The 26326-nt window shown below is 35.6% G+C and overlaps 1 protein-coding gene across 1 annotated transcript in view; it reads right to left on the bottom strand.

Moving 5' to 3' along the window:
• Nucleotides 1-3592: 3592 nt before the first annotated feature.
• Nucleotides 3593-26326, bottom strand: part of DNAH5 (dynein axonemal heavy chain 5) — a 133033-nt gene continuing 110299 nt past the window's right edge. The window contains 14 exon segments of the mRNA XM_075495645.1: nt 3593-3744; nt 5190-5421; nt 7347-7499; nt 8889-9101; nt 11689-11904; nt 12490-12693; nt 13509-13714; nt 14379-14598; nt 16152-16397; nt 18058-18207; nt 19073-19194; nt 20409-20599; nt 21068-21182; nt 22316-22559. Coding sequence (XP_075351760.1) covers nt 3593-3744; nt 5190-5421; nt 7347-7499; nt 8889-9101; nt 11689-11904; nt 12490-12693; nt 13509-13714; nt 14379-14598; nt 16152-16397; nt 18058-18207; nt 19073-19194; nt 20409-20599; nt 21068-21182; nt 22316-22559 — 2664 coding nt within the window.

The raw sequence follows: 26326 nt of genomic DNA, 5'->3' as shown, positions 1-26326 counted from the left end.
AGCACTGGTTTTTTTAAGCGTTGTATATGTTCTAAAAGCCTTCAGATGTTTGTATACGCCTATAATGCTTACGCAGTGCAAACATGACAGTTAAAAATTAAAATGTTGTATATGAGCACTAATCAAGCTCTATCTCAAGATTCATTAGGAAGCCACTTTGTATGTCCAGCTTTAGGTAATTAGAACAGGGTAACTGTCCAAGCAAGGAATGAAAAAAAAAAAAAAAACACAACCCAACGACAACAAAAAACACAAAATAGAGAAAAATTGAACTTTCTTAAATATTTGAATTCATTATCAAAAGAATAGTTCAGAATGAGAAATACTTTCTCTATAATCCATTTTGTACATATACCATAACAATGTACTTTTGATAAAAATATCCTTTTCAATGATGGCAACTGTACTTACTGTTAATTTGGAATTGTACTGCCTACTGTTATAAAAACTTCCCTTTTTCTTCTTCCTTATAATTTCTGAAAGTGGAACAAATCACAACAGTGAGAACAGAGTTCAATGTGAGTGACCTATGAACTAAAAAGTATGAATGTAGGCACAGAGCTCAGGGAAAAAAGTATTTCTGAAGAGAAGCTTGCAAGACAAGACTTTTCTATGTAGCATAGCCTACACATCATAGCATATATTTGAAAGATTAGGTTGCTTATTTTAAAATACTTAAAATTTATGAGGAATTTCAAAGGATTCTGATGAAGCCGTAATATCTCCACATTATTCAGAAAGTTATTTTAACATTAATTTCTAAGATAAATTTTTATAATATTTGTTTTGAAATATTCTCCAAACTACATGTACTTATCTTGCCAAATATCAGAAAGAAAAGAAGGGAATACCTTCTGTAATCCTGCATTTTTCCAGCTCCTCAAATTTATAGTGCTGCATGCTTAATTACAGCACAATTGATGTCTGGGAGTGGTTTTTCTTGAGTAGTCCATTCAGTACCAATTAGCAGAGTCAAACGTGGAGAAAGTACATCCAGTTCTATAAGTCGTCAGGGCTGGTTATTTTATTGATATTCCTCTCTATAGAAACATCTTCTTACCCACTTCTGCTATGAAGATGAATAAGAAACAGTTCATTTTTTCACCTGTTTGAAGCCACATGTCAGGGAGCAGCAAGGGCAGGCTGCTTGGAAAGGAAAGTGGAGCTGGGAGCCAAGAGTCACAGCAGGGCAGGCAGGGCAAGGCACTCTCTGACAAGGGCACAGTCCCACGGCACCTGAACAGAAAAGCAGAGCAGGTCCATGACAGCAACCAGGGTCAGCTAACATATCAGTGACTGCCAGATGAGGCTGTAATAACAAGGCAGATCTGAGGTCATGCCAGAAAGTTGAGTCAGCAAGGCAGGGCCTGATCTGATGAGGGTAACTAGAGTCTGCCACAGATCAGCGATTGCCAGGCAAGTCCATAGTAATGAGGCAGGTCCAATTCCAGCTGCACCAAGTTGTCCCCCAGCCCAGGCAGTGAAACCCCTGGGAGAGCAGTGTTATGCACTCTGGCCCCTAACATGATACTGCATTTCAAAAGAGCTTTTCACTGAACTTTCCCATGCCTCATCATTCCATTCCTGCTGGTGGTTTCACGGACACCTAAAGAGCCAATACCAAACTTCTTAAGAAACAGAGCTAACAGAACAGAAATAACAGTGACTGCCAATATCAGTTGCTTCACTGATCTAAGAGTCTTTGGCATAATGAGGATCACCACTGTATATTTATTTGGGGAACTACCCTTTTCCCCATCACCCTCATAGAAAATCACACTGAAAAAAATGTGCACAGTTCACTCACTGAGAATTACCATGGGGTTTGACATCACCACTGTGTCTACAGCAATAATGGTACAATAAATCCACTGTTTGAAAGGTGGCATTTGAAGTGTACGTGGCTTGAAAATTCTCAGTGTGAATGACTTGCACAAGAACGAAGTATGTGCATCTCCTTCAGAGACAAAGGTCTTGGTGAAAGTCCACAGCAGCTCAGAACTCCAACGAGCATCTGGAGGATCTCCTGGAAGTCTGAGTATGGTGCTCCAAGGTCCAGTAAAGAACAATTCAACCCTCCCATCTTTTACTTATTTATTACCATGTCTAAATTAAAAATATTTCCTAAAGGAGATTTTCATACATTTCATTTGTTTCACTGTGAGTTTTTTAAAAGAAAAAAAGAAATAAAAGAATAATTCTAAGACAGAAAGACAATGGAAAGACCTCTACAAGTAGAGTTTCAAACAGAATCAACGTTCCACCTAAGTTTCATAACTGGTTTGACTGTAGAAATGAATGCTGAAGTCTCCACTAAAATACAAAGACAATTATTCTGTCTTCTACTAATTTTTTTATTTCTTTAAATATTAGCTTTAGGCAAGAGATATATTTAGCATGTTTATTTAATAAACTAATTAATGCACCCTTCAAATTCCATGTATTGATTTGACATAAAATTGAAAACAGCTTCTCCATTGCAGCATTTATTTATGACAGATGCACCAGAAATATTGGTTCTTTCTGCTTCTTCTTCTGCAGCACCTGTTATTGTGAAAGACTAGTGGACCACTAAGATACATGACCTATTGAACTCAGCAACAAAAATACACTGGCTTTTTGATTATTAAATGAGTGTGCTTGATGTGTGAAGCCAATAGTGTTCAACTAAATGGAGCTGCTAACATTTCTTTCTTAAGATGGACTCCCATGTGAAAAGTTTCCTATCTAGCTGAGACACCAAAAAGGCTGCAGCACATAAGTGAGAATGGGAAAAAAACCCACAATATATAAAAGCACAACATTGCAAAGTTAGAGCAGAAACAAAGCTAAAATTGATGGCATAAAACTAATAACCTTGATGAAGATGGAATCAAATCTGGTGTACTAGCACATGAAAAAATATCCAAGAATTCTTATGGAACTATTTTTTTCCTATCCATTACATATTTATAAGTCATGAACCAGATAGTAAGGAATTCTGGCAGCTGTCAAATGCTTGTTTTCCTATGTAATACAATGAAATTGTTCTCCAAGTGGTGAAACAGGTGTGACATTTTTCCAGTCTCACCTTCCTTATTTAGACAGCAAGCAAACTAGAAACTATGAGCTAGGAGATAAATCTTGGAACATCATCTTGAGGTATATTAACTCATATGAATGAGCAACTGGGCTTAGAGTTCCATAGATACACACATACAAAAAAAGCTTTGCATTTAGCTACTTGAAGGTAAGCCCTGATACAAGCATATTTACCACTGAAGCATAACAACATTCAAGTCAATTAATCTTTATTCAAGGTAAAATTAAACACACAATAGTGAGATAGGAACACTAAATATTTGTCATGATTTGTCAAGACATCAAAAAGTAATACTTCAATCTATTTACCAAACTTAATATCACTCTAAGATTTAACATTTATAAGCCTATTGTAGAGGTTTATTGAGAACAATTTTCTAAAAATACCATAACGGAGTCTATGCCTTAGAAAATATATTTTTAGAAGTCATCCATCATATAGCTAACTACATATTGATGTTTACACTTAAAAAAAGAAAAAAAATCTTAGAAACCTTTTTTTTTTTTAACATTACTTGACATCACACAGAAGTGCTACTCCACGGAGTACCCAGTGCTCTGGAGGCTGAAGGGTTTTAAGATCCACAGCAGCAATGTAATTCATATCTGCTCGAATGGTCTTTTTGTAGACTGGACATGAATACAGACGTGGATCTTTTGAAGCTGAGAAGACAGAAGAGACATAAAAAACAATGAAACTACGTTGAAAAAACAGGGCTCTAAGGGACTGGGCATAAGGCAAATGTAAAACTGAATCAGAGTTCAATAGGACACAGCTCTTCATCACCACCAAAGAAAACTCTTACTTGATTCTCACACTGTTCGCTACTGTGTTACTGCCAGCTGAAGCCCATACATGGCTTGAAATTCCTGTAGGTTTAAGATTTATCATCAGCACCGAGGAACTGGATGTAGCAAGAAATGTAAATGGACACTCTAGCGTGATTAGCATTATTATTAGTTCAATCTGCCCACTGAACATTACTTCTTATCAATATATTATTAGTGTGTCAAAATAAAAAATGCCTATTTTGAACAACCTATTTTGAAATGCATTTAGTATTTTAGAGTATAAATTGTCAACTTCTTCACTGCAGAATTCGAACAGTAGTCTAGTCGTTCTTAATACTTCAGTGTTCATTATTTAGCATCTTGGCTGCTTTCACAGTTATCATGCCTCTTATAAAAGATCAGCTACACAAAATCCTGACAAAATAGCATGTAAGCAGGCTTTGCTTTTGGAGGTGGAATGCTTTTCAACAGAAATTTCCAATTTTACATTCAACAGTGGATAGTCCTATCCTATTTTACATCCCTATTCAACAGCGTTTCCTATTTTATACACAATAAAACTCCACATTAACTAAAATTATACATTTTCACAAAAAAACACTGTCCTTCAGCCCCCTAAGTTTCCTTTCTGTTCTTACAGCCCTTTTCTGCCTCAAAGACAAAACATCTTCCACCACCTCACTCCACCTCTTGCTTGCTTCTGTTAGCTCAAACATAGCCTTGCCCACAAAAAAAAATGCATTTTAATAAATATACATATTATACATATAACATATTATCTATAAATACCTTACATAAGATATACATGGCTTTTTTGTATATATATGTTGTGTATATATACTTACATAAGTTTGAGAGAGATATATATATATGTATAAAAATTACATTGGTTTTTGGGGTGTGGGAAAGAGGTTATTTGGGTTTAGGTTACAGAGGCTACAGAGGTTACAGAGTTTATGTATATAAATGTTGATCTTCTCAATCTAGGACACATATTGTTGATGGAAGACTGAAAGCAAGCGTCTTTGTCAGAGGAGGCAGAGAACAGCTCATCTGTAACACCATTAAGACCAGAAGGTAGAGACCGACACAAATATTAGGGAAAAAAGTGCCTATTATCAATTATCAAGGAAGGCTGAAAGCTCATTTTATATGGAAGACTGGGAAGTCTCCCCTGTTGAAAAAGATTCAGCATGTATACAATGAATAGTGTCAGCCTCATGAAATCCCTAAAGCCCAAAAGACTTCCACACAGTTGAATAAAAAGCTACATTGAATTCTATCAAAAAAACATCCTTTACAATACAGTTACTTACTGTTATTCTCTGCATATATCCTTATAACCGGCATCATCTCAAAGAGCACCTTGGGCTTAGATTCAGTCAGTCTCATGTTTCTTCTGTCCCAACCAGCTCCTTCCAAATATAGACCATATACATAGACACCTTCCAAAGGAGGGCTTGTGATATCATCCTTCATCCATTTAGTGACCTCATTGCACAGCACTACACTGTCAAGAGCCCACCCTTTGTTAGCTCTTGTTATTTCCTGCCCAAAATAGACGAAAGTATGGAGGTTACATTTTTACATGTGCACAGAGGCATTTTTTCCAAGCATTTATTAGAAACATATTTGTATGGTCACAACTTATCCTCTTCAATACAAAAAAATTAACTTTTTATGATATCCATGTTTACAGCAGTTCGACTTCTCTCTAAGCTAGCAATGCCATGGTACTACAATAAAGCTTTCAGTACTTTATCCGCTATATTTGATTTTCAATCTTTCTATTATATACAACATCTTAAGACCATACCAAGTAACACAACCACTGAATGCCAATGGTAACTGGCTCTTGCGAATATGAAAATTTCACAGCTTTCATGAGATGAGAAAACATTAACTGCATGTGCTACGTAAAACAGTTCCAATGACAAAAGCAAAATGCATAATTTGCTGCATATTTTCTGGGGTTACCTTCCTTTTCCTGTACCTATACTCTTAATTAACTGTATTCATAATAATGAGTGAGAGCTCACTCAGCTCTAAAGCTACATAAAGAGACTGCGAAAAAAACCAGAGAACACTTGGAGATAGATGTGCTTAAAATTCAACATATACTTCAAATTTAGTCAGTTAGTGCACTGGACAACACTCCTTTATCTTGCCCAATCCCTTACTATCCCATGCTATTAAGTTATGCCAGACCTAAGTTTTATGCTGGTCTTGTAAATGTTTTCCAAGATCTTTTTTTAAGTAATTGGAATTAATGTTTGTCCCATACTGCAGTTAATTAGCTGCTTTAAAAGAACAGAAGGGTTATAGTTCAGCGATCATTCTGGTTCTTCATCTTTCTCATTTCTATTTGTTCCACCATAGAACAAAGCCCAGAAAGTCACTTTGGTTTTTACTTGGGACATTAGGTTGTTATGCACACACATTCTGTTTTTAGGGAACCAGAAAAGTTCTGTAGATTCCAACTGTTTCAGATCCTGCTACTAAACCCTTTCCACAAGCTCGGGTCCAAAAGAAAATTCCTGTTTAGGACTGTTTACTCAAAAGAAATATCTTGTTATATAATTCCAAGGCTATATGCCTGCAATTTTAGTAGACGTAGGTCACCAATTAGAACTTCAGTTTGACAGCTGAAGATTACACTGCCCAGACCTCAGAGCAAGAGCAGAGATTTTTTCCTTTTCTGCAAATCTTCATTCTCTCCTCCACAAGTCAGCTTCTGTCTGAGGTCCCGTTGGATTCCCACCTGAGTATTCTTTTCCAATTTTACACATTCCAGACAATTATTGTCTCCAATGTGTCCCTTTATGCTGACCAACGTAGGTATTTATGGCCTCCTTTTGAAGTAAAAAGTAGCTCACTTGTCAAATGCAACTAGCATGCTGAGCAACCAACACAATCACCAAGTCGACAGAGATACATACATTAAAAAATACATCAAACTTCATAGTTAGTAGGCATTGATGAAGGAAACTCTTTCCCACTTCATGAAGAGAGACTGAATCAGCTACTGAACTGGAGAAGTGTAATTTAAGACTAATTCTGAATAGCTGTTCTGGCAAGTCTCCAGCCAGGGAAGTACTGAACACAGACCAAAAAGGGAGGAAAAAAAGGAAATGCAATTCAGGGGCTTAAAACCTCTTCTCAGGGATATCTCAATGGTAACATGAGACATCACTTTTCCAGCCTACCTTAATAATGTTGTAAGGTAGTCCCTACATACACGGGGCTCGGATCGAAGTAGGAAATATATTTTAACACATTAGTGGTTGATGTACTGAAAAAGTATGTGCAGAGGAAGAACACTTCACTCAGGAAATGTTAAGCAGTTATACAGTCATATATCTTCCCTGCTGACACGATGGAGCCATGTGTATAACTCAGCCTTCATCACACAATAAATATTTTTTTTAAGTATATCAAAGAATAAGCAGACTGAGACTTTAAACACAATTTACCTGCCTCATTGCAGTTAAAAATCCTTGAGGATTAAAAAACCCTGTCATCCAGAAGCAGTTTGGTCGGCTTTCAAAAATCCAATTGTAAAATTGGTGGTTTCTTTCTAGAAGCTCAGTAAACCAGAAACCAAGTGTACTGGAAGCCCAAGATGCCTAAAAATAGTAAACAGTGTGTTCATTTTTTAATTTTATTCAACAGTTTTAAAACATCATATTCATGTCAAGAAAAGGTAATTCCTCACAAGGTAGTAAACAACATAATACTAGCAAAGCATATTTAAATCTCATTTTTCATATCTTAACTTTTAACCTGATAGATAAATGTTGCATCCCACTGAAACCAATGGACAGAGCAAATTCTTGCTCTGTTCAAATTCATGTCTACCATTCCATTTAGACATGCTTAATGCTCCCTGTGGTAATGGTCCATTTTATGACTATTTTGCAAAATTACATAGCTGTGTGAACTAGGAAGAAATATTGTCTACATGTCTTTCTAAAGCTAAGGTCAATGCATCGAGACAACAGGGCTTCTGCCAAAACTGTTCTGCTTTTTCTGAAAAAAGCTAAGGAAAATTGAGCTTGGACTATCTGAAGATTTATGATGATTTTTCTCTTTGAATAGCTGTATCATACTTGTGCTGTGAAGCATCTGCTTTGGTCTAGGTTTTGTACCAAGAAAATACTTTGTCAAGAAAAACAAAACAAGCAAACAAAACCACCAAAAAACCCTCCCCATTTTTCTTTCCATCAGTTACCATAAACAGCTCTAGTTGTCCCTGAAAACAATTTCTATGGGGAGAGGCTGAGAGAGCTGGGATTTTTTTAGCCTGGAGAAGAGAAGGCTCAGAAGATATATTATCAATGTTTATACCTCATGCATGGAGAATGGAAGAAGTTGGAGCCAGATCCTTGTCAGTGATAGGAGAAGAGGGAATGGGCACAAGACAAAAATGTGGGAAATTCCATCTAAACTTAAGGGTTTTTTTGGTTGGTTGGTGCTTGTTTGGTTGTTTTCACTGTGAGGGTGATCAAACACTGGAACAGGTTGCCCAGAGAGATTGTGGATTCTTGATTCTGAAGAGTCCCGGGAAATCTGCTCTAATTGACGCTGCTTTTGGAAGTGGGGTTAAACTAGACTATCTCCAGAGGTCCTTCCAGCCTCTACTATTCTGTGATTCTACAACTACAAGTCTTAATCTCAAAGAACAGCAACAGTGTAGTCCACGAGTGTGGGTGCTATTTTTTAAAATCCATCATCACATTTTAAATTATTCTCTTCTCTCTAGCTTTTTATCCTGCCAATATGCAACAGGCTGTTAAAATGGGAAATACCTGCATCTCCCACATTCATTTATATTTTTATAAATGAAAGAGGGCTTGTTTTGACTGCGTTTATTTTAGCCCAAAATCTACTCCAGCAGTTGCACAGCCCTGGTTAACACTTCTGTTTGAAAAAAGTATTTCCTGTAAGTCTAGCAGTTTAATCTAGCTCTACAGAAATTTTTTTTTTTCTTTACAAAACAAGTGATGTACACCTACTTTTTTCCAGCTAGCAGGAATCCTTCCATCATACATGCAGTCTAAAGCATCCCTCAAATTTTCACTCATAACAATTGTCCCATCAATGGCAAGTTTTAGATCAGTCAGAGTGCTTCTCACTAACGAAATAACTCTCTGCATTTGTTCAATCTCCTGTCGCAAAAATATGTTCATAGGCTGAAAAGGTCCCATGTTCTTTAGTTTCTCTTTTACCTGTAGGTAGAAAACCAAAGATCCTTCAACAGAGATAAAACACAAAGGTGGCTTTATGTCAAGGTTAGGCCCCAATACAATTTCTAAGACATAATACTTTTATTGAGGAAGTTAAATGGTCAGTTTGACATCTTCCTTGAATCCTCTGCAAGACAGAAATACAGGATTTCTTCCAAGAGAAATCTATGATGCTGAGACTAGCTATGTTTTTAGCCTAACTCATTTAGTCTGTATATCATTCTATGAGCTAACGTCATTTAAACAGCATGTAGGCCATACCCCACTTCAAGGATTTGGGCTTTAATTCCAACAGACAGTTCCCAAGGTTCACTTTGCACAAACAAATCAAGAGTGATTGCCCCAGCCACTTTGCCTCAGTATAGTTTATCAGCAATGCCTGGGAACTATCATAATGCCAGGCAATCTTGTATTCTAATAAAACCTGCTAATATATTTTAATCACAAGTGTAAAGTTAACAAATTAACAACAACTGTATGGACATAACTAGAAATTTTGTAGTCAATATGGTCCTATTGGGAGATAGGTGAATGTATGTATTGAATCCTATACAGGGTAACAGCCCTGTTCTTAGTAATATGCATAACCTTTCTAAGTTTATCAGTATTTTGCCACACAAAAAGGAATTTAAATAGTTTTCACCATGTGAAAAAGTTTCATGCTCCACATTCACTTTTATTAATACGAACTAAATTTCAATTTGTCATTTCTGATCAGAGCTGATCTGCCCAAAAAGATCTCTTCTAAACTTAACAGGACTAACTGGACCTATACAATGACAATAGATGTCTTTATTAAGCCACATATCTGTTCCTGGAGATGTCAAGTAGAATTTGAAGAGAGTTGGACTAACAACTACAAGGAGATTTAGCCCATCATTAAAGCAGTACACTTCTGAGAAACTCAACAAATTGCAGTCCTTTGCAGATCTCAGACATCTGGTCCACCCTTTTGGAAAATCATAAACCTCAGGCTTCTAGAAAGACAGTAGGTCAGAAACTTCAGCAAGTGCAAACTTTTGGAAGACTGCTAGATAATCAATATTCCAAACTCAGATACCTTAACTCATCTGTTCAGATAAAATACATTATCATAATTATGCCATTTGAGGGAAGATTTCATAATACAGGATGGGCTACAGAACACATAAAACAACAGATGTAAGACATGGGTACCTGAAGAGAGTCTGTACTCATGAGCATACCCCACATAAGGGAAACATTACTGTGTAAAAACAGAAAAGAGTGCATTAGATTGTACAAGTCTCCTTGCTCCTTCTCATAGCTCAGCATCCCAACAGGAGTATTTTGGTGTTCATAAGCCACCTAGCCTTGTATCAGGTCCTCATGCTAATTTCCATTAAAGAGTAAGTAAAATGGCAGAAGACTAAGGATAAGAGATTTCACTCTCCTCAAGAAAGAGACAGCAGGCAGATTATCTAATTAATAAAACATCTTACTGCCTAGATGAGCAGGTGGCTACTTTGGGAATCTGTTAAAGCACAAACATAGGTGTGAACTTTTTTCTGATGACACATTGGGGTGATTCACATCCATTTCATAACAGAAGTGTTGTAAATGCTTTATTACTGACATAACCAATCTTACTACTTTTAAGCTTCAACAAACATAATTAAACACAAAAGTTCAGCATCCCTGATACAGGAAATATAGTAACCTTAACTATTTTACAAGCATTTTCCCCTCATTTATCTGAAGTTTATAACCACCTCCACCTGGGAAGAACTATAATGTCAGAATCCTAAAATTCTGGGGCTCTAAAGGACAGCTAAGAACTATGGAAAGACCCAGGAACAACACAAATTGTCCAAACACTCAATTAAACTTTAGTCTCAAGGATGGAGACACAGAATACAGTCGATTGGAGTGCCCATCTATCTAGTCATCAGAAAATGTTTTCTAAGTGTAAGAAAACCTTCTGACCTTGAGAGACATTCCATCTTCCACATAAACAGAAGGAAAGCTGCTATTTCAGAAAATAAATGGCTGCAAGGCAACAGGTGTCCATTACAAATATAATTACATGGGCTATTATGTGTTAATATGGATCTTGAGATACTAACACTAGGCTTCAATCAACGAAAGCTATCACTTGACAAGCTTTTCAGCATTCACTTCACTGAAGAAGAAAGCAACCTAAAAATATCTTCAGGATGTAAGCTGAATCCCAAAGTAATACATATGTTAAAGCTGTAATACTTTTAGAAGCATTAACACACTTGCAACGCCACCTCAGTTCTCTACAGTGTCAACAAGCTTAGCTTAAAAACTGATGAACCTACCTCCCCCATAGTGCAAATAGCAACTTAAGCATTAAGTGGTTTAATATTTTGAAAAAGCTCTTACAAAAGCACTTCAGTGCACATTTAGTGACTTCATTATAAATGTTAAGAGTCTGGTCAGGCTTCTTTAAAATATGTTTTTGAAGTATTGCCTGTATGAATGAATTCAGACATGCTTTTAGAAAAATTAATATCATTACTTTTTTTTTTTAATCCACACAAAGCAAGATGGAGCAAATGTTCTTGACAGAATTTCAGTAACTCACTTCAAATGGTACATAATCAGCAGGAAGCTTTTCCAGCATATCATCAGCCAGTCTGGCTACAACCGCCTCTCGGGTTTCACCTCCTCCACCAGAGCTATCTTTAGGCTGAATACTGAGGATGATGTCCAATACATCTTTTGAAAGTTTACTTTGGTAAGTGATATCTGCATTGGGGTGCAAACCAAACACCTCTGGTGTGTCGTAAGCAGGAAGACTCTACATAGTAAAATACAAAAAGAGCACAACTGGAGATGGGTTTATAAACTAATTATTAAAAACAAACAAACAAACAAAACCCCACACAACAAAACCCCACCCTTGCATTGTAAAGTAAGAGGCTAGATCAAACAGTCTTAGGGCAAATAACTTGCTGTGACCTATTTGTCATGTCACCGCCCAAATCACACCAAGGTTAACAACAAATTCAGTTTTAACCTCTATACACTATATAAAGAGTTAGCTTGTACTTTCATATATCTACACCTTTTATTTCTGTGAGGTTGTGCCCAATGTCTGGACTCCATTCTATGCCCTCTTTAATAACTGTATGCCTTCAGGTATGTCCCTCAAGCAAATCGCATGAAAAATAAAAGGTTACTGTCACGACAATGATGATAACATTGACGAAAAAAATTAGCTGTCACTAATAGATATGCAGACTGTTAGAAAGCAATAAAGACTCTGTCAATAAAAGACAAAATACAGGTACTCAGAAGAAAAGGAACTCAGAAGGTACTCAGGAACTCGTGAGAAACAAGTGAATTGGGGTTTTTTTGTGCTGAAAAGCTTTAATTTACCAACCTGTATGTACTGAAGGTATTGATCCACCATAGTACATTTGGGTATGCTGTATCCTTTGTAGAAGCTGAATTCCTGACTGAATGTATTTTCACTGAACCAAACCTTTACAAAGGTGTTCATGAGTCTTTTGTCATAGTCATCTGTCACACGGCCACCATACTGGATCTCACCTATCATGTAACAAACAGTACTCCAGGAGATCCCCTAAAACCAAGCAGAAAGCACTGACTTTAACTAATCCTCTTCTCACCTATTTATATCTCCCTTAGTAAGAACAGCTGATATACCAAGTCCTGCATCTCTGTCCCTTTTGGAAGAAAGTTATTTCTTACTACTCTTTTTTCCTATAATCCTGCATTCCCAGAACACCTTCAAGGGTTTCTCAAAATAGAATTAATTGACAACTAATTCAAGAGGCTATTCCGGCATTTGGGCAAGAGGGATACAGCTACATTCCAATCATGCTTTCAACTTCACTTAAAATGCCAATCGCAAAGTGATCTGCCACAGACCTTTATATGACAACTGACCATATGAAAGTGAGGAACGTAAGAGGAATTCTTACATAGTCTTTTAAAGCAACTTTCCATTTCTTTATGCTGCTAAGATAGGTTGGAGGAGCCAAATCTTATTATTTTTACTCAAAATTGATTTAAACAAAAGAATATTTAAAATACAGTGGTCCATTTCTATCTGGCTTAATTAGCATTGAAAAGAAGGTCTATACTTCTAAGGTTTATATTTCTGAAATTTTGGGGGGAGACAGCTGGGAGGGATTTTTTTTTTTTTTTTAATGTACAGGTTAATACAGAAATTTAATATGCACAGGATTAAAAGTCTAATTTAAGCCTGCTGCTCTACAGACATGTATACTTGGAATGTTGAATGTTTGTGGAAAGAAACAAAAGAATAATTTAAAATCACGTTTGTGTTTCAGTTATTGGGAACCATGTATATACGTTCCACTACTAGAAAAGTCCATCACCCTTATCCACCTTTCCCACAAAAACATTAATTACCTTCTTGGCATCCATGCCATCCAAGTGGTTTTGAATGAACTGCACAGTAGCATTGAAATCAGCTTGATTAAACTCATAGGGTATATTCCAACCTAGAGATCCAAACTTGCGTCTTTCTTGAACAGTGGAGTGTAGAAAGGCTACAGCATACAACATTGGTTTCCACTGTACCATGTCACTGACATCTAGTAAATCCTGGCTGACACCTATTGATTGTAAGCAGGCTTTATAAGAAACACGATAATAATATTTTTCAAAACCACTTCAAATCAGTACTAAAATATCACTCCTAGAGATATTCAGTTGGCTCTCTGCCTCTCCCAAGACTAAACTCTTGTCCTACAAAGTGTTCTATGCTGGAGACAGCTTAGAGCATGCTATTAAGTTTCTCAAATTAAAATATTAAACTTCAGGAAAAAAAATCCCACAATTTACTAATAGCTGAATTCACATTAAGTTGCTTTCTGTACAGACTCTTTGACTACAACCTTTATTTTATGCAATGTAAAGAGTACTTAATAGCCAACAAAGATTAACATGTTGCTTTTCTGCCAAAAGACACAAGAAGATTAAGAATTTAAACACTTTGAATTGAGATATTAGAAGCCAACATTCGAGAAAAGAAAAGCATTTCCTGTTTTGTTGTCAGTTAGTTCTGGCAACAGAACTTCAGCAGATCTTCTCTCCCTTTTAATTTTCACAACTTCTAGCTCAAACCAAGGATCAAGTTGTGTCCCAGCATCATTGTGATCAGTTCCTCATACTACCTTACCCCTACTATCAGTGGCTACAATGCGGCCACATGACAACACCAGAGAGTCAAAAAATGAGCAAAATTTAACTTTAAATCATTACTACTCTAGCACTCACCACTGTATGTTCTCTTTAGTCCAGCTCTCAGCCCTTGTGGTGGCTCATTGGTAAACTTAATAGACATTTGAAGAAGGGTGATGGGGAACTGTTTGTGAATTTCAGTTGTCATCCACAGTCGAAAGCTTTCATGGACAGTCTCTGTCTCTATTACAGTGTCCATCAACTCATCCAAAAAGTCAAGTCCAAGGTGGCAGTTCTGCAGAAGTGCCCAACCTCCCTATTTTAAAACAACAGAATATAAAGTTAACAACATTGTTTACAAACTGAAACCACTAAAATCACTCTTTGCTTATGCTGTAGGTTAGGAACAAAGCCAACACATCTAAACTATAGCAAAATATAGCATATTTAAGTGCTTATGAGAGCTGTTAAAGGAAGATATCCTCCACAGTCATTTTTGCACCACTGGCTTACCAAATCAAAACCAAAGCCTTAATCATTTGTTTTCATGTACATTTCATGTACAAACAGAGACCAGTATTCCTAGTAATGGTACACATGCAATTAACAAAGTATTTTTTCTCCAACAGAAAGCTCATGTTAGCTAAGATGTGGGCTGTTCCTTATGGAGACATTGTTAGCCTGTTTGGTTTTATCATCTAAACAAGCGGTCCTTACTTGTCCAATCTGGTCTTCTCAGGTAGTGCTTACCTCTTCCATTTCAGTACATTTAAAACATATCTGGACATGACTATAGTGCTGATAAACACTGATAAATTTTGACTTTCTAGGTGAAACCATGATTTCATTGATCCTAAATAAGGGAGCTCAGAAATAGCTCTGTAGAGCAAGCTGCTAAACCTTGTTCCTCACAAGGGTCACAGGCTTGGAAAAAAACCCAAATATACATAATTAATCTATTGCTATCAATCGATAGATATCAAACTTTCTCATATGAATTACCATACTTCATATAGACATCTCACATACCTCTTCATTAAGAGGGTATATGAGACAGTGAGGGAAAGTAACTGCATTTCTCTTAACTAAACAAAAAGTAGCTCTTCTTCCCTATCTTTTGAGTGAGTTTCTTCTCATCTGATCTGCTAATTAGCTCTTAGTATGAAGTTGTCAAACGAGAATCTGAGGCAAAAGTCAGAGGAAAACTGGTTATATAGACAGGAAAGAAGCTCATAACACAGGATTGTAAGAAGTTTCATCTATTCATATCAGCAGGCATATCAGTACTACCACCTGATGGGCAAAGCATGCTAAATTGGAACATCTCAGCTTTTCTTTCTCACACAGGAAATTTTATTCTTTAATTCTTCCATGTTTCACTTGTAAAATGCCTGTTCTATCACGTTGTCCATCCCAATTCAAAATCCAGACTACAGCAATACAAAATATTTTGCTATACAGCCTTGTTTTTCTCAAGGTTATGTAACTATCAACAGTATTAACAAAATATGTTTGTAGTACTAAAAATACAAAACTGAAAAAGATGTTGTGAAATGCTTGCTGAAGAATATTTAATATTTGTGCATTCCAAACAATCAATTCAGCTATGTTCACCAGTCAACAACCTACAGCAAAAACTCCATTTTATATGAAAAACACTGATGTCTGTACAGCATCAAAAACTTTGTTATGGCTAATTAAATGACTGTGAAAAGACAGTTCTATTTCTTAGGACACTTATTTATATGAATAAATATAGGTTCTTGCATCAGCACTAACTACCCACCAAACAATTTTATTTCATGACAGGATTTTCATTTCTAAGTGTTTAATACAGATATAAAAAACATTCAGATTTTTGTCTCTTACATGAGCCATTGTCTGCTGTAGAAGTTTACGAGCATGGATTTCTTGCCCCTGGCCCATGGAAACATAACGTGTCTCTGTCTTCAGTCTTTTTCCCAAAGCAATAATTGAGTCTGTAGGATCAGAGCCCATGGAAAGAAAGCATATGAGAGGAGTACGTGGATCTGACTCTTCCCATGTCTTCTCCAAGTCCAAGATAACTCCCTCTGCGTATTTCTCCCCCATAGTGTCAGTGATGTATTTTCTTGCCTGTATTAAAAAGGGTAAATTTAACCTGTGACATAATCATTTAATACTGTTTTCTTCCCAGTGTAAATACAATCAATAAGTAAACTAAAGAGCAAAGGCTGCTATAAATTTATATCAGAAATACAAATATGCAACAAATTTATTTTTACATGTTAACATATCATACTGTCTTTGAAGGTATTATTTCTGACAGCCTTATAATACCAGTTAAAACTTAAAAAATAATTATTCTATTACATAAATCTGCATGTATTGTTATATATAATACCTATAATTACAGTATAATAAAAATAATAACCTTACTAAACCTTTAGAAAGGTTTTAATGACTTAAAGATGGTATCTCCATTAGATAGCATAACTCCTAACCTTAAAATCTAGCTTTCCTTTACGAATACTAGAGAAAAAAAAGGAGGAAAGGATAGAAGATATGCTTCAAAGGTGTTAGGTCTTTCCCACCTTCATGCTTAAAGAAACAATGAATTAATAATAGTGATGATGAAAATAACTGTCACTAAGCAGAAGATCCAGAGGAACAGGTGAAGACCATCTCTGTTATTCCTTATTTATTTCAAAAATTGTTAGATTATTGTTCCTTTTTACAAAGAAATAGAAAAGACTTTCAAACAGTCTGAGATTATCTTTCTTGTATTTTTTCCCACCACGTTGCTTTTGTCTTAGACCAATCTTCCCCTTAATACCTCTGGGTTACTTCTCAAAGACAAAAGATATTCAGCATTTAGCATTTGATAAAGTATCAGTTTTCATAAAACCATCGTAAGATGGAAGTGTATCTTGCCCCCTGTTAACAGAACTGAGGAACTAATTTTGCATGATCAGTTTCAGACACATAGCACACATCTGAAAGATTCATTATACAGTACCATTTAACCTTCTATTAACTGCAGTTACACCAATAATTGGCGAGACTTTCTCTGAATCTAGTCACAATGTCTAAAGGTTTGTACCCATAAAATTAATACCACACTTTTAGTGATGCATTCTGACTTCAGTAAATTGCCAATCATTGCTCTTAAATTGTCAGCAATTGCATAATTTTTATTCTTTTGCAGTGGAGAAGAACATAAAGATTAAAAATAGGCTCCTAGAAGTTGATTTTTCTTATAAAAATAGTCTAACCATTTAATAAACTTTAAATTTATATTTCTCTCCCTTCTAAATAGATAGCAATAAATTAAAGATTTTGAACAGACCTTAATACAGATTTTTCTAAATTGGGTCTAATTCTTCCATGCAAGAAATGGTTCCTCAATTAAATTGTTTTCATGTTTTGTTTTCTCTCAGCCAACCGAGTTCATGAAGGCCTAATTTCTACAACTCCAGTGAGTAGTATCAGCAAGGACAGTCAAAAATACTTTCTGAACTGATAAAGCAGAACTGGATAAACACATACGTTTCCAGATTAAATCCTATCTCCATAGTAAAATCATTGGCTAATGTTCGTTCAATATATTGGAATAATTTTGCTTACACTGCCCTTGTAACAAATGCATAAATTGTCTGAAAAGAATTTCAAAAAATGCAATGCAAAGGTCCATTACAAAAAGGAGTTTAGCATTAAATAAAAAAGTACTGAAGTGCAATCCTGTAATTATTATTCTAATGACACCTAAATAGACTATGTTGGCTATATAATGTACCTGAGCTATGGTCCTGTCAGGACACCAAGATCTGATAAGAAGAAGATGTCCAAAGCAGTCCAGGGATTGACCATAGCCACTAGGAGCCAGTTCTTCTTCAGGTTTCTCACTATCAAACCAGATTTTCCACTGTTTCTCTGCTCTGGAAATCTGCAGTTGTAACATCAAAGGAGTAAATCTCACTAAACAGACAAGTCGCGTTTCAATTGCCACTAGGTCACAAACTCATGAGGGTCAGAGACATGTAATCCACACACAGGCATTTGTTTAGCAATGTTAGTACACAGATTTAGTAAGGCTATTAAAAAAAAAAGAGAGGATAAGCTTCAGATTTTAAGTACAAAATTGTAGAATGCAACAATGCCCTTAAGTATTCATATTCTGAAAAAAATGAGCTACTACTCAGTATTTTCCATTAATGATATAATGGCATAGCAAGGTCAGAACACAGATAGCTAGGCTCAGACATAGCTCTGAGCACTAGGTACATTTCTGCTCCCCACGTGACTGTACAGAAGGTACTTTTCACATGTATCAAATGCTGTTTACTTACTCCATTAGCTACTATGCACTTCATATCCATTAAGACTATTCATACAAGTGTTGAATTTACTAAACACTCTTTCCCTAACTCTTACTTTATGTAATCAGAGAAATATTGGAACAAGCACCAGAAAACATAGTTTAAGAAAGCACAACAGGGATGCAAGAAAGTCTAACAACCAGAAGAAGATTCAAGTTGAATTATGTGAGTTGGTAATAGCAAGTTGTATCCCAATCTGAAAGTATTACAATTATATACAGTGTGAAACATTCTACTTTCTTCTTCTTTTCCCTGGGTTTTTTAAGTTTTTTTATCAATACAGGTTGCTAAGCAGTCAGGGCCGCAACTGTGGCTATCTGCTGTCAGTTTCATTCTGTTCTATAAAATAAACCAGTTTCCCACCACATGCCTTGATCACTACCAGATGATCACTATCACACAAGAGATTCCTTTTAAAAAGCTCTTACTTACTTGATCAAGAATATCTGAAAATTGTTTAAGCTTACTGAGCTCTACCAAGTTCAACCAAGTCATATCCAGAATCCATTTAGCTGGCTTAGGAGGACAAGCTTTAAGGTCTAGGGAAGCACCACCTGCAAGAAATTAGGAATTATTTATAATTAGAACTGTTGGAGACACCCAAAAGACAAAAAAAAAAAACAAACCACCTATTTGGAAAATGTAAACTGGATACTGCAAGGCTGTTTCACATGACTAAGTCTTCCCAGTCTGGAGAAAGAGTACTTAATAACTAAGGACAGTCATAAGAAAATTTCTGAGTTAGGTAACATGCAAAAAATTATTTTCAAATCTTATTTTTCATCCTACTTTAAAACATTTTTTTTAAATCCATAACATTTTTTTAAATCAGTTTTTTTTCTTTGATTTTTTTGTTATTGTAGATAATGTAATAACTTTGCCAATATGTACATTTCCCTACTTTGGAATTCAAGTGAAGCTAAAAGAAAGCAAACACAAAATAAAAAGAAAACACAAGCTACAAGAATCCAGATCTTTAATCATGAGGTTACAGGGGTTTTCTACCTTATAAAGTCACACCATCTTTGGTGGAACAGAGGTTGTAGTTTGGTTAGTTTATATTAATTTTATGATGTACCTTAAACTTAATCTTTGTTAACCAGTTTCTCTTTTGAGGATTTACTATTTCTTTGTGCAATGTGCCTGGAAATAAATGCTTGCTGGGAAAAGATATTCTAAAGGGTCAACATGGAAAAATTAACAGTTATAATCCATAAATAAATGTTGCCTGGAAAATTAAGTATCTTGGAAAGGTAATACAAAATGATTCCAAGCTTTCAAGTGAAGATACACAGCGCTTGCATGCAGTTAAGACTAAAGCCATGAACTTGTCACATTCAGCTAAGAGTCTGATATTCTTTTAAACTGTTAGCATCACTTTCTGTTCCTATTTGCTTGCTCGTCCTCCTGCAGTTACCAAATAAACTAAAAGATGTTTAGCATAATAATAATTTTGCTAAGTCAAACATATACCCGATGGTATTTGAGCAGTAGACATAAGCACCAACTGAAAGGACAGTTAATTTTTCCTTTTAAATTCTCGTGATTCTCAAAGCTATATTTATCAATATTCAGTGCGCTGCTACAAATTAAAACTACCATACAATGTTGTCTGTCACCAGAACAGAATGATAAGCATGTATTCTTTCAACTGACTGGCTTCTCGTGCAAAAGGAAGCAGCAGGTTGGCTAGGAGATACTAACTACAGCTAACAAATTTTCTGCCATAATATATGTGCTCTACTTAAAATTGTTTCATAGTTCCAACCTTTAATAAGTGTCAGAAATTCTTCATGCTTCACTCTGTTTCTTTGTATATCAATCTTCAATGTAAGTAATAATGTGAAAAGAAATTTGTGCTCCTCATAGAGTCCTCGGGCAGCATATTTGAACACTTCGTATGTCATATGTTCAATAATATTAGTAATCCTCTTGCTAGTTATAGGGCTCTTGGTAGACCTGTTGGAAGAAAGGTCTGCAGTTGAATGTCGATTTGCATAGGTTTTATTAAAGGGAATACTATGTAAAGACAAAAAGCCATAGTTCAGAACTTTCAAAACATGAAAAAATAATACATCACAAACAGAGAATATCAGACAGCAAGCTAGCAACAACTTTCAGATTGAAGAAGCAACAAGAAAAAATTCCTTTGTAATCAGGCCATTCTGCATAGCTGAAAATCAACACAATATAATGGTTTTTAATTACCTAAAGCCTAATTTTTAAGGACTGTAAGTATATTTGAAGGTTCTTTGCCTTGGTAACTAACAGACAAAGGCTTATGGGTATTTAAACTGTCAATTCCTGTCAAGATTGTAATGAGCAACACTCTTCTTTCTGACATTAGTTTACAACAAATCTTTACTGTACTACAATCATCCCCAGGATCAGGTAAATAAAATTGATACTTATTGTTAGCTAAATTACCTGGCTAGGGAGCGGTCAAAAAGCCCCAAAAACTGCCGAAGTGAAGTCTGATACATCACATTGACCATGCTCATCTCAGTAATAAGGAAGTATAAGATGCTACCTCGAGTTGCAACTAAAGGACAGGAAACAAGATTGTGTTCAAAGTAGAAATGCAGAGCAGAAAAGCTTAACTCACTACAAGAAGACAGTGAGTTTAACACTAATGCTAACTGAAGATCCTTCAGTTGCTCCATTCTTTACTAGCCAGAAAAATAATTAAAATGTTAATTTAATCCTCATTTATACATCAGGAAAAAAAAAATCTTTTCTGTAATAATGCTTACTATGCAAAGCCCCGTTTGCAAATAGGAGCATATTTGGAGAGCACCTGGATAGTATACAGCAATATTCAGATCATCAGTAGAACATACAAAAAGTAAGATGGTTTGAAGTACTGTTTGAGTATCCAAACAAATTTCTCTTTACAGACTTTTACAGGAGTCATATAAAAGCCAAATGAACTATATTTATTAAACTTATCCAGCACTGATTTAACATACTTTCAGCAGTCATTTAGTTTTAAATACAAAGGTTTTACAAAATCTGCAATGATTTCTGGTACAGTAACTGTACCATTTTACACATTTCCTAAAATGCAGCTATAACACTTAATTCCAGAGAGCTTTTTTTTTCTTCACTTTTTTCACATGTTTTCACCTGACAGTTAAAAGCCAAAAGACTGATTAAATGTGCTGACTATAATAATTTAAGGATCTATGATAGGATAAACAAAGCATTCATCCAAACAGATACAAAAAAGTATTTACAATTATACTGTCCTCCTAAAAGAATGTCAACATGTTGAACTCAAACATACAGCTACCTAAATACCCTAATGACTGGTCTCATTGACAGTCCGTAAAAAGTGTCAACATTTTAACAGCTAAGAAAGAACAACCAAGCCCTCCCAAGTTTCTTACCCAGTAGACTAGTTGGACAGGTACACTTGTATATAGAGCAATGGGAAGTCTAGGGAGAGAATAGATCATTCCATTGTATAAATTCCACATGAAGCATAACATTGACTATTTTCTCCACCATAGCTCAATATGACATTTCCTAGATACGTTTTACTTACAGGAAAACACAGATCCTTCCCAACCATTATGGTCTTCGTCATCTCATCCTACCATTTCTCTTACTCTAAGTATTGCTGTTTTAACCATACGCTCCAGTCATTTGTCTTTCATCACTACCTTCACTCACCAGGTCTGTACTCTTCACAGGCTGAGTTGATCTGTACTTCAGTTTCAGCAGAAGTTTGCAGTTTCTGTGTTACCTCCTCAGCAGTCGTCTTAGTGTTACTCAATACAATTATTAGACTTTCATCATCTGCCAGAGAACCCTTAGTGCTTGTAAGTCGGAACAAAAGGTTATCTTCTAGGTCTTTAATCCTCCTTTTGTTCATAGTCACATCTTCAATAAGATCTGTTCTTTCTTTCTCTAATTCCTGTTGGAATACATCGCAATATTTGGAAAACAGAAGAGTAATAAAAAATAAAAACAAAATAAAACAAGGTATTTAAAGTACTGATCCTACTAAAACAGTATAGGTCAAGAGTAACTGCACTAATCTGGGGAAAGAATTCCAGTGGTATTTCTGACAGCAGGTCTATTGCCAGGTTTCTGAACCTGCTACATAAGTATGCATTAACAAATCATTTCAACAAATACTATGGAGCTTGCTCATATCATGCCCTAATAGAATTAGAAGTTCAGAATAGTAATTGTTTTTCTTCTTTTTCTGTTTCAAAGTGCAAACACCTTTCCAGGCATTGGATTTTATTTCACCCCATCTAATGCCATCTTTGTTTACACCCTGTTTTCAATATGCTTCACCATATTGAAAATAGTCTCAGTAATAATGAGCACCCTTAGTCAATGAATCAAGCACCAAATATTTCAAGAAGCGCATCTAAAAATACTCCTCCATCGAACAAGGATAACTTCAGTCTCTCACTAAAATGCTTCATTGATTAAGAAAAGAAAGCATGTAGAACTCAAATTGAGTTGCTTCACTAGAAGTATTTAATTGAATACTTTTAGTAATACAAACTGGGTGGTTTATATACCTACTTTGTTTCCCAGCGGTCATATATAAAAGATGAATACTTCTTGATTAATAGCTTTACATTTAAAAAAAAAAAAAACCCACTGTTTAAAATACCTAGAAAAATATGTTCTTCAGAGATAAAAGGCCTTTCAGTTCACTCTTATGCTACTCTTAAAATTAAACTTTAAAAACTTATTAGAAATTAATCCCTCAGAGATAAAAATACTTCATTGAAACAATACAAAATGTTTCAATACAGCAAAGTAAAAAGAAAGAAAAAGGGAGAGGAAGGGTTAAGAGTCTTTCATAAGATAAGGATAATATGAATCTTATGAACCAACAGTAAGTGAGCCACTTGGTAGAAATATTAGCTATGTCTACAGAAGTACTCCTCCACTGTTTACAAAGGTCTGGTGTATAGTTTTGACAATGTGTCTCCAAAGTTGGAAGCTGTGTGTTCACTCCACCTTTGCCAAGTCCAGTTCAGCACTGCAGACAGGCGGCTGCTATTCCAAAGAAACAGGGTCAACACTAAGAAATACATGATCTTTCATACAGCACTAGAGGCATTATGATTCTGAAACCTTAGCAAGGCTTAAGGAAAGGTTTTACTTCCCCATTAGATATCCTTCATTTATACACCTTTGCAACACTGTTACAACTTCTGAAATTGGTTTTTTGTTTTCCCACATTCTAAACTTGCGGTCTTCTCACTCTTACATTCTGCTAACATTCCTAAGTATTTCAAGCATTTGGTTCTTGTAAAGAAAGTCCTTTTATCTTAAAAAGGAAATTTTAAAAAAATCATCTTCATCTCATAATCAGATTTAGGTTCTTTTCTTCTCACTGTACAAAAGGTATATTGAAACATCATCATCATCAGGTAGAAAAGATTTATTGGGACCGTAGTCATAGAATAATGTAAATGTCACATAACTTAGAAGATATGCATACAGATTCAAAAGATTCTGACAAAAACTGATGAAAAAAGACAAGAAAACTACAGTTAACTCCATTTTAATCAACTGATGCCTAATGGAACTAAAGAAAAGCAGGTAGCAATTATGAACTAAGACAAGCATTATGCAAGTTTGATGAAGCAGAAACAATTTTTTAAAGTATAGCATTAAAAGAATGTTAGCATCCAATTAAATATAATAATTATCATACTGAGAAATCATTCTGAGCCAAATTAAATTTCATGTTTTGCTGAGTTCAATTTAAAAGGTTAAACATATTTTAGAGTGCAACATATTTAAAAAAACCAGAAAGCTAAGTTTTCCTCACAAGAAGAGCCCAAGAAACAAGTTGGAAACAGAACAACCAAACTAAAGCAAGTGAAGTAACCTTAGATGAAAACCTTAGTGAAAAATCCATCTATTAAACTTTTAAAATACTTTTTGCAGATCAGGAAGAGTACACAGTTGAAAGTTTTCTGCATGTCTCCAAAAATTTCCAGTTGTAACATCAAGGATGAAAAAAAACTAAGCCAAGTTACCATGTATGTAAATTCAAGGAACTTGCACCAAAGAGGCTATTTCAAATCCAGCTTTATAGAATTGCTTTCACAAGCTGATATCATTTTACAGGCTGTACCAAAGAATGCTAGGTCTTGTAATATTCATAAAATATAAAAGCTGCTACCTAGCTTATATCATTCCATCACAATATTATTCATAAGTGCAAGAATTTGCATCAACTGATCCTTACAAAACTTGAGCCTCTTTCCACCACAAATCTTGAAATATGAATGTGAAAATTCCAAAAGCCATAAACAGTTCTTGTATATTATAACTCCAGTACTAATCTGACATATCTATTTCTACAACACTAAATAAGTAAGTTTTTTGTCAAATTATATAACAGCCAATGCATCAAAACAATCATATCATTAAAACAGTATGTTATACTACATTCAGACATATATCAAGTCTCTCAAATCCAATTATTCCAAGAAATAGAGTAGAATGAAATTTATACAGATATACTAGCTACCCTTTGACCTTCTTATGCTTAGCTCACATCTTGCAAATTGGTTTAATATTCTGGTGGAAAAGAAGTAGTCAGTACCAGTATTCTTATCAGTAATCAATCAATTCTTTGAAGTACGCCACACAGATTCTACCAATGGGCATACCAGAGAACACAGGAACGGAAAGTCAGACTTTGCAGAATCTTTAAATTATGTGCTGTGAACCCCCCTTTTCCTTGCTGCGTGTCTAAATCTCATTCATTCTAAGTGCAGAACCATACTAGAGACAGTAGAATGGCAAGGAGGATATAAATGTACATACAAGCCTTGAAGAACACTAACTTCGGATAAATAATCTCTTCTCTTTTGGAGGCAGAAGTTCCACGCATACATTCTAACACTGGATATCACCAAGCAGTCATACTGCTCAAATCATTTGGCAAACTGTCTCATGGTTAAATAATTCCACCACCTCCCTACCAAAGGCTACAAGAAGGTAGGAAGGATCTAGACACTCAAGAAATCCCCAAATTCACAAAGGTGCATAATTAGATATCATAGGAAAAAAAGGTTTTGGACAGTGGGATATGTCCAAATTGACTCTCCAGGAAACCTTGAACCACAGGATACAAAAACATAGGTCAAGCAAACTGAAAAGTGGTAAGTATATTCTGTGAAAGTCCCCCTGTCTGTCAAGTGGGGCACTCGTCATTTACCTGGAAGAACTATCCTCAGGTGGTTACAAACAAAGTAGTAGCGAGTACACCACTCTGAGAAGCTGGTTCACAGAGCACAGCATGTCCACCCATTAGACATTCCAGTTAGTGGCAAAGATACCATAGAATAGTAGAATAACGTTAGTTTGGAAGGGACCTCCAGAAATGAACTAGTCCAACCCCCTGCTCAAAGCAGGCCTAAATAGATCAGTTACTCAGGACCATGTCCAGTTCAGTCTTGAACCCCTCCAAGAATGGAGATTCCACAACATCCCTCGGTAATCCGTTCCTGGTTTTGACCACTCTCAATGTAATTATTTTTTTCCTAATATCTGATCAGAACTTCCCATGTTCCAATCTGAGTCCATTACTCCTCAGTCTATTGCTTTGCACCTCTGAGAAAAATTAAGCTCCTATCTTTTCTGTGTCCTCCAAGCAGGTGTACAGCAACTGCAATGACTGGAGAAATTTGCTGA

This window comes from Mycteria americana, chromosome 2 (assembly GCF_035582795.1).
Source record: "Mycteria americana isolate JAX WOST 10 ecotype Jacksonville Zoo and Gardens chromosome 2, USCA_MyAme_1.0, whole genome shotgun sequence".
NCBI lineage: Eukaryota > Metazoa > Chordata > Aves > Ciconiiformes > Ciconiidae > Mycteria > Mycteria americana.
This window is presented reverse-complemented; position numbering and strand designations above follow the sequence as displayed.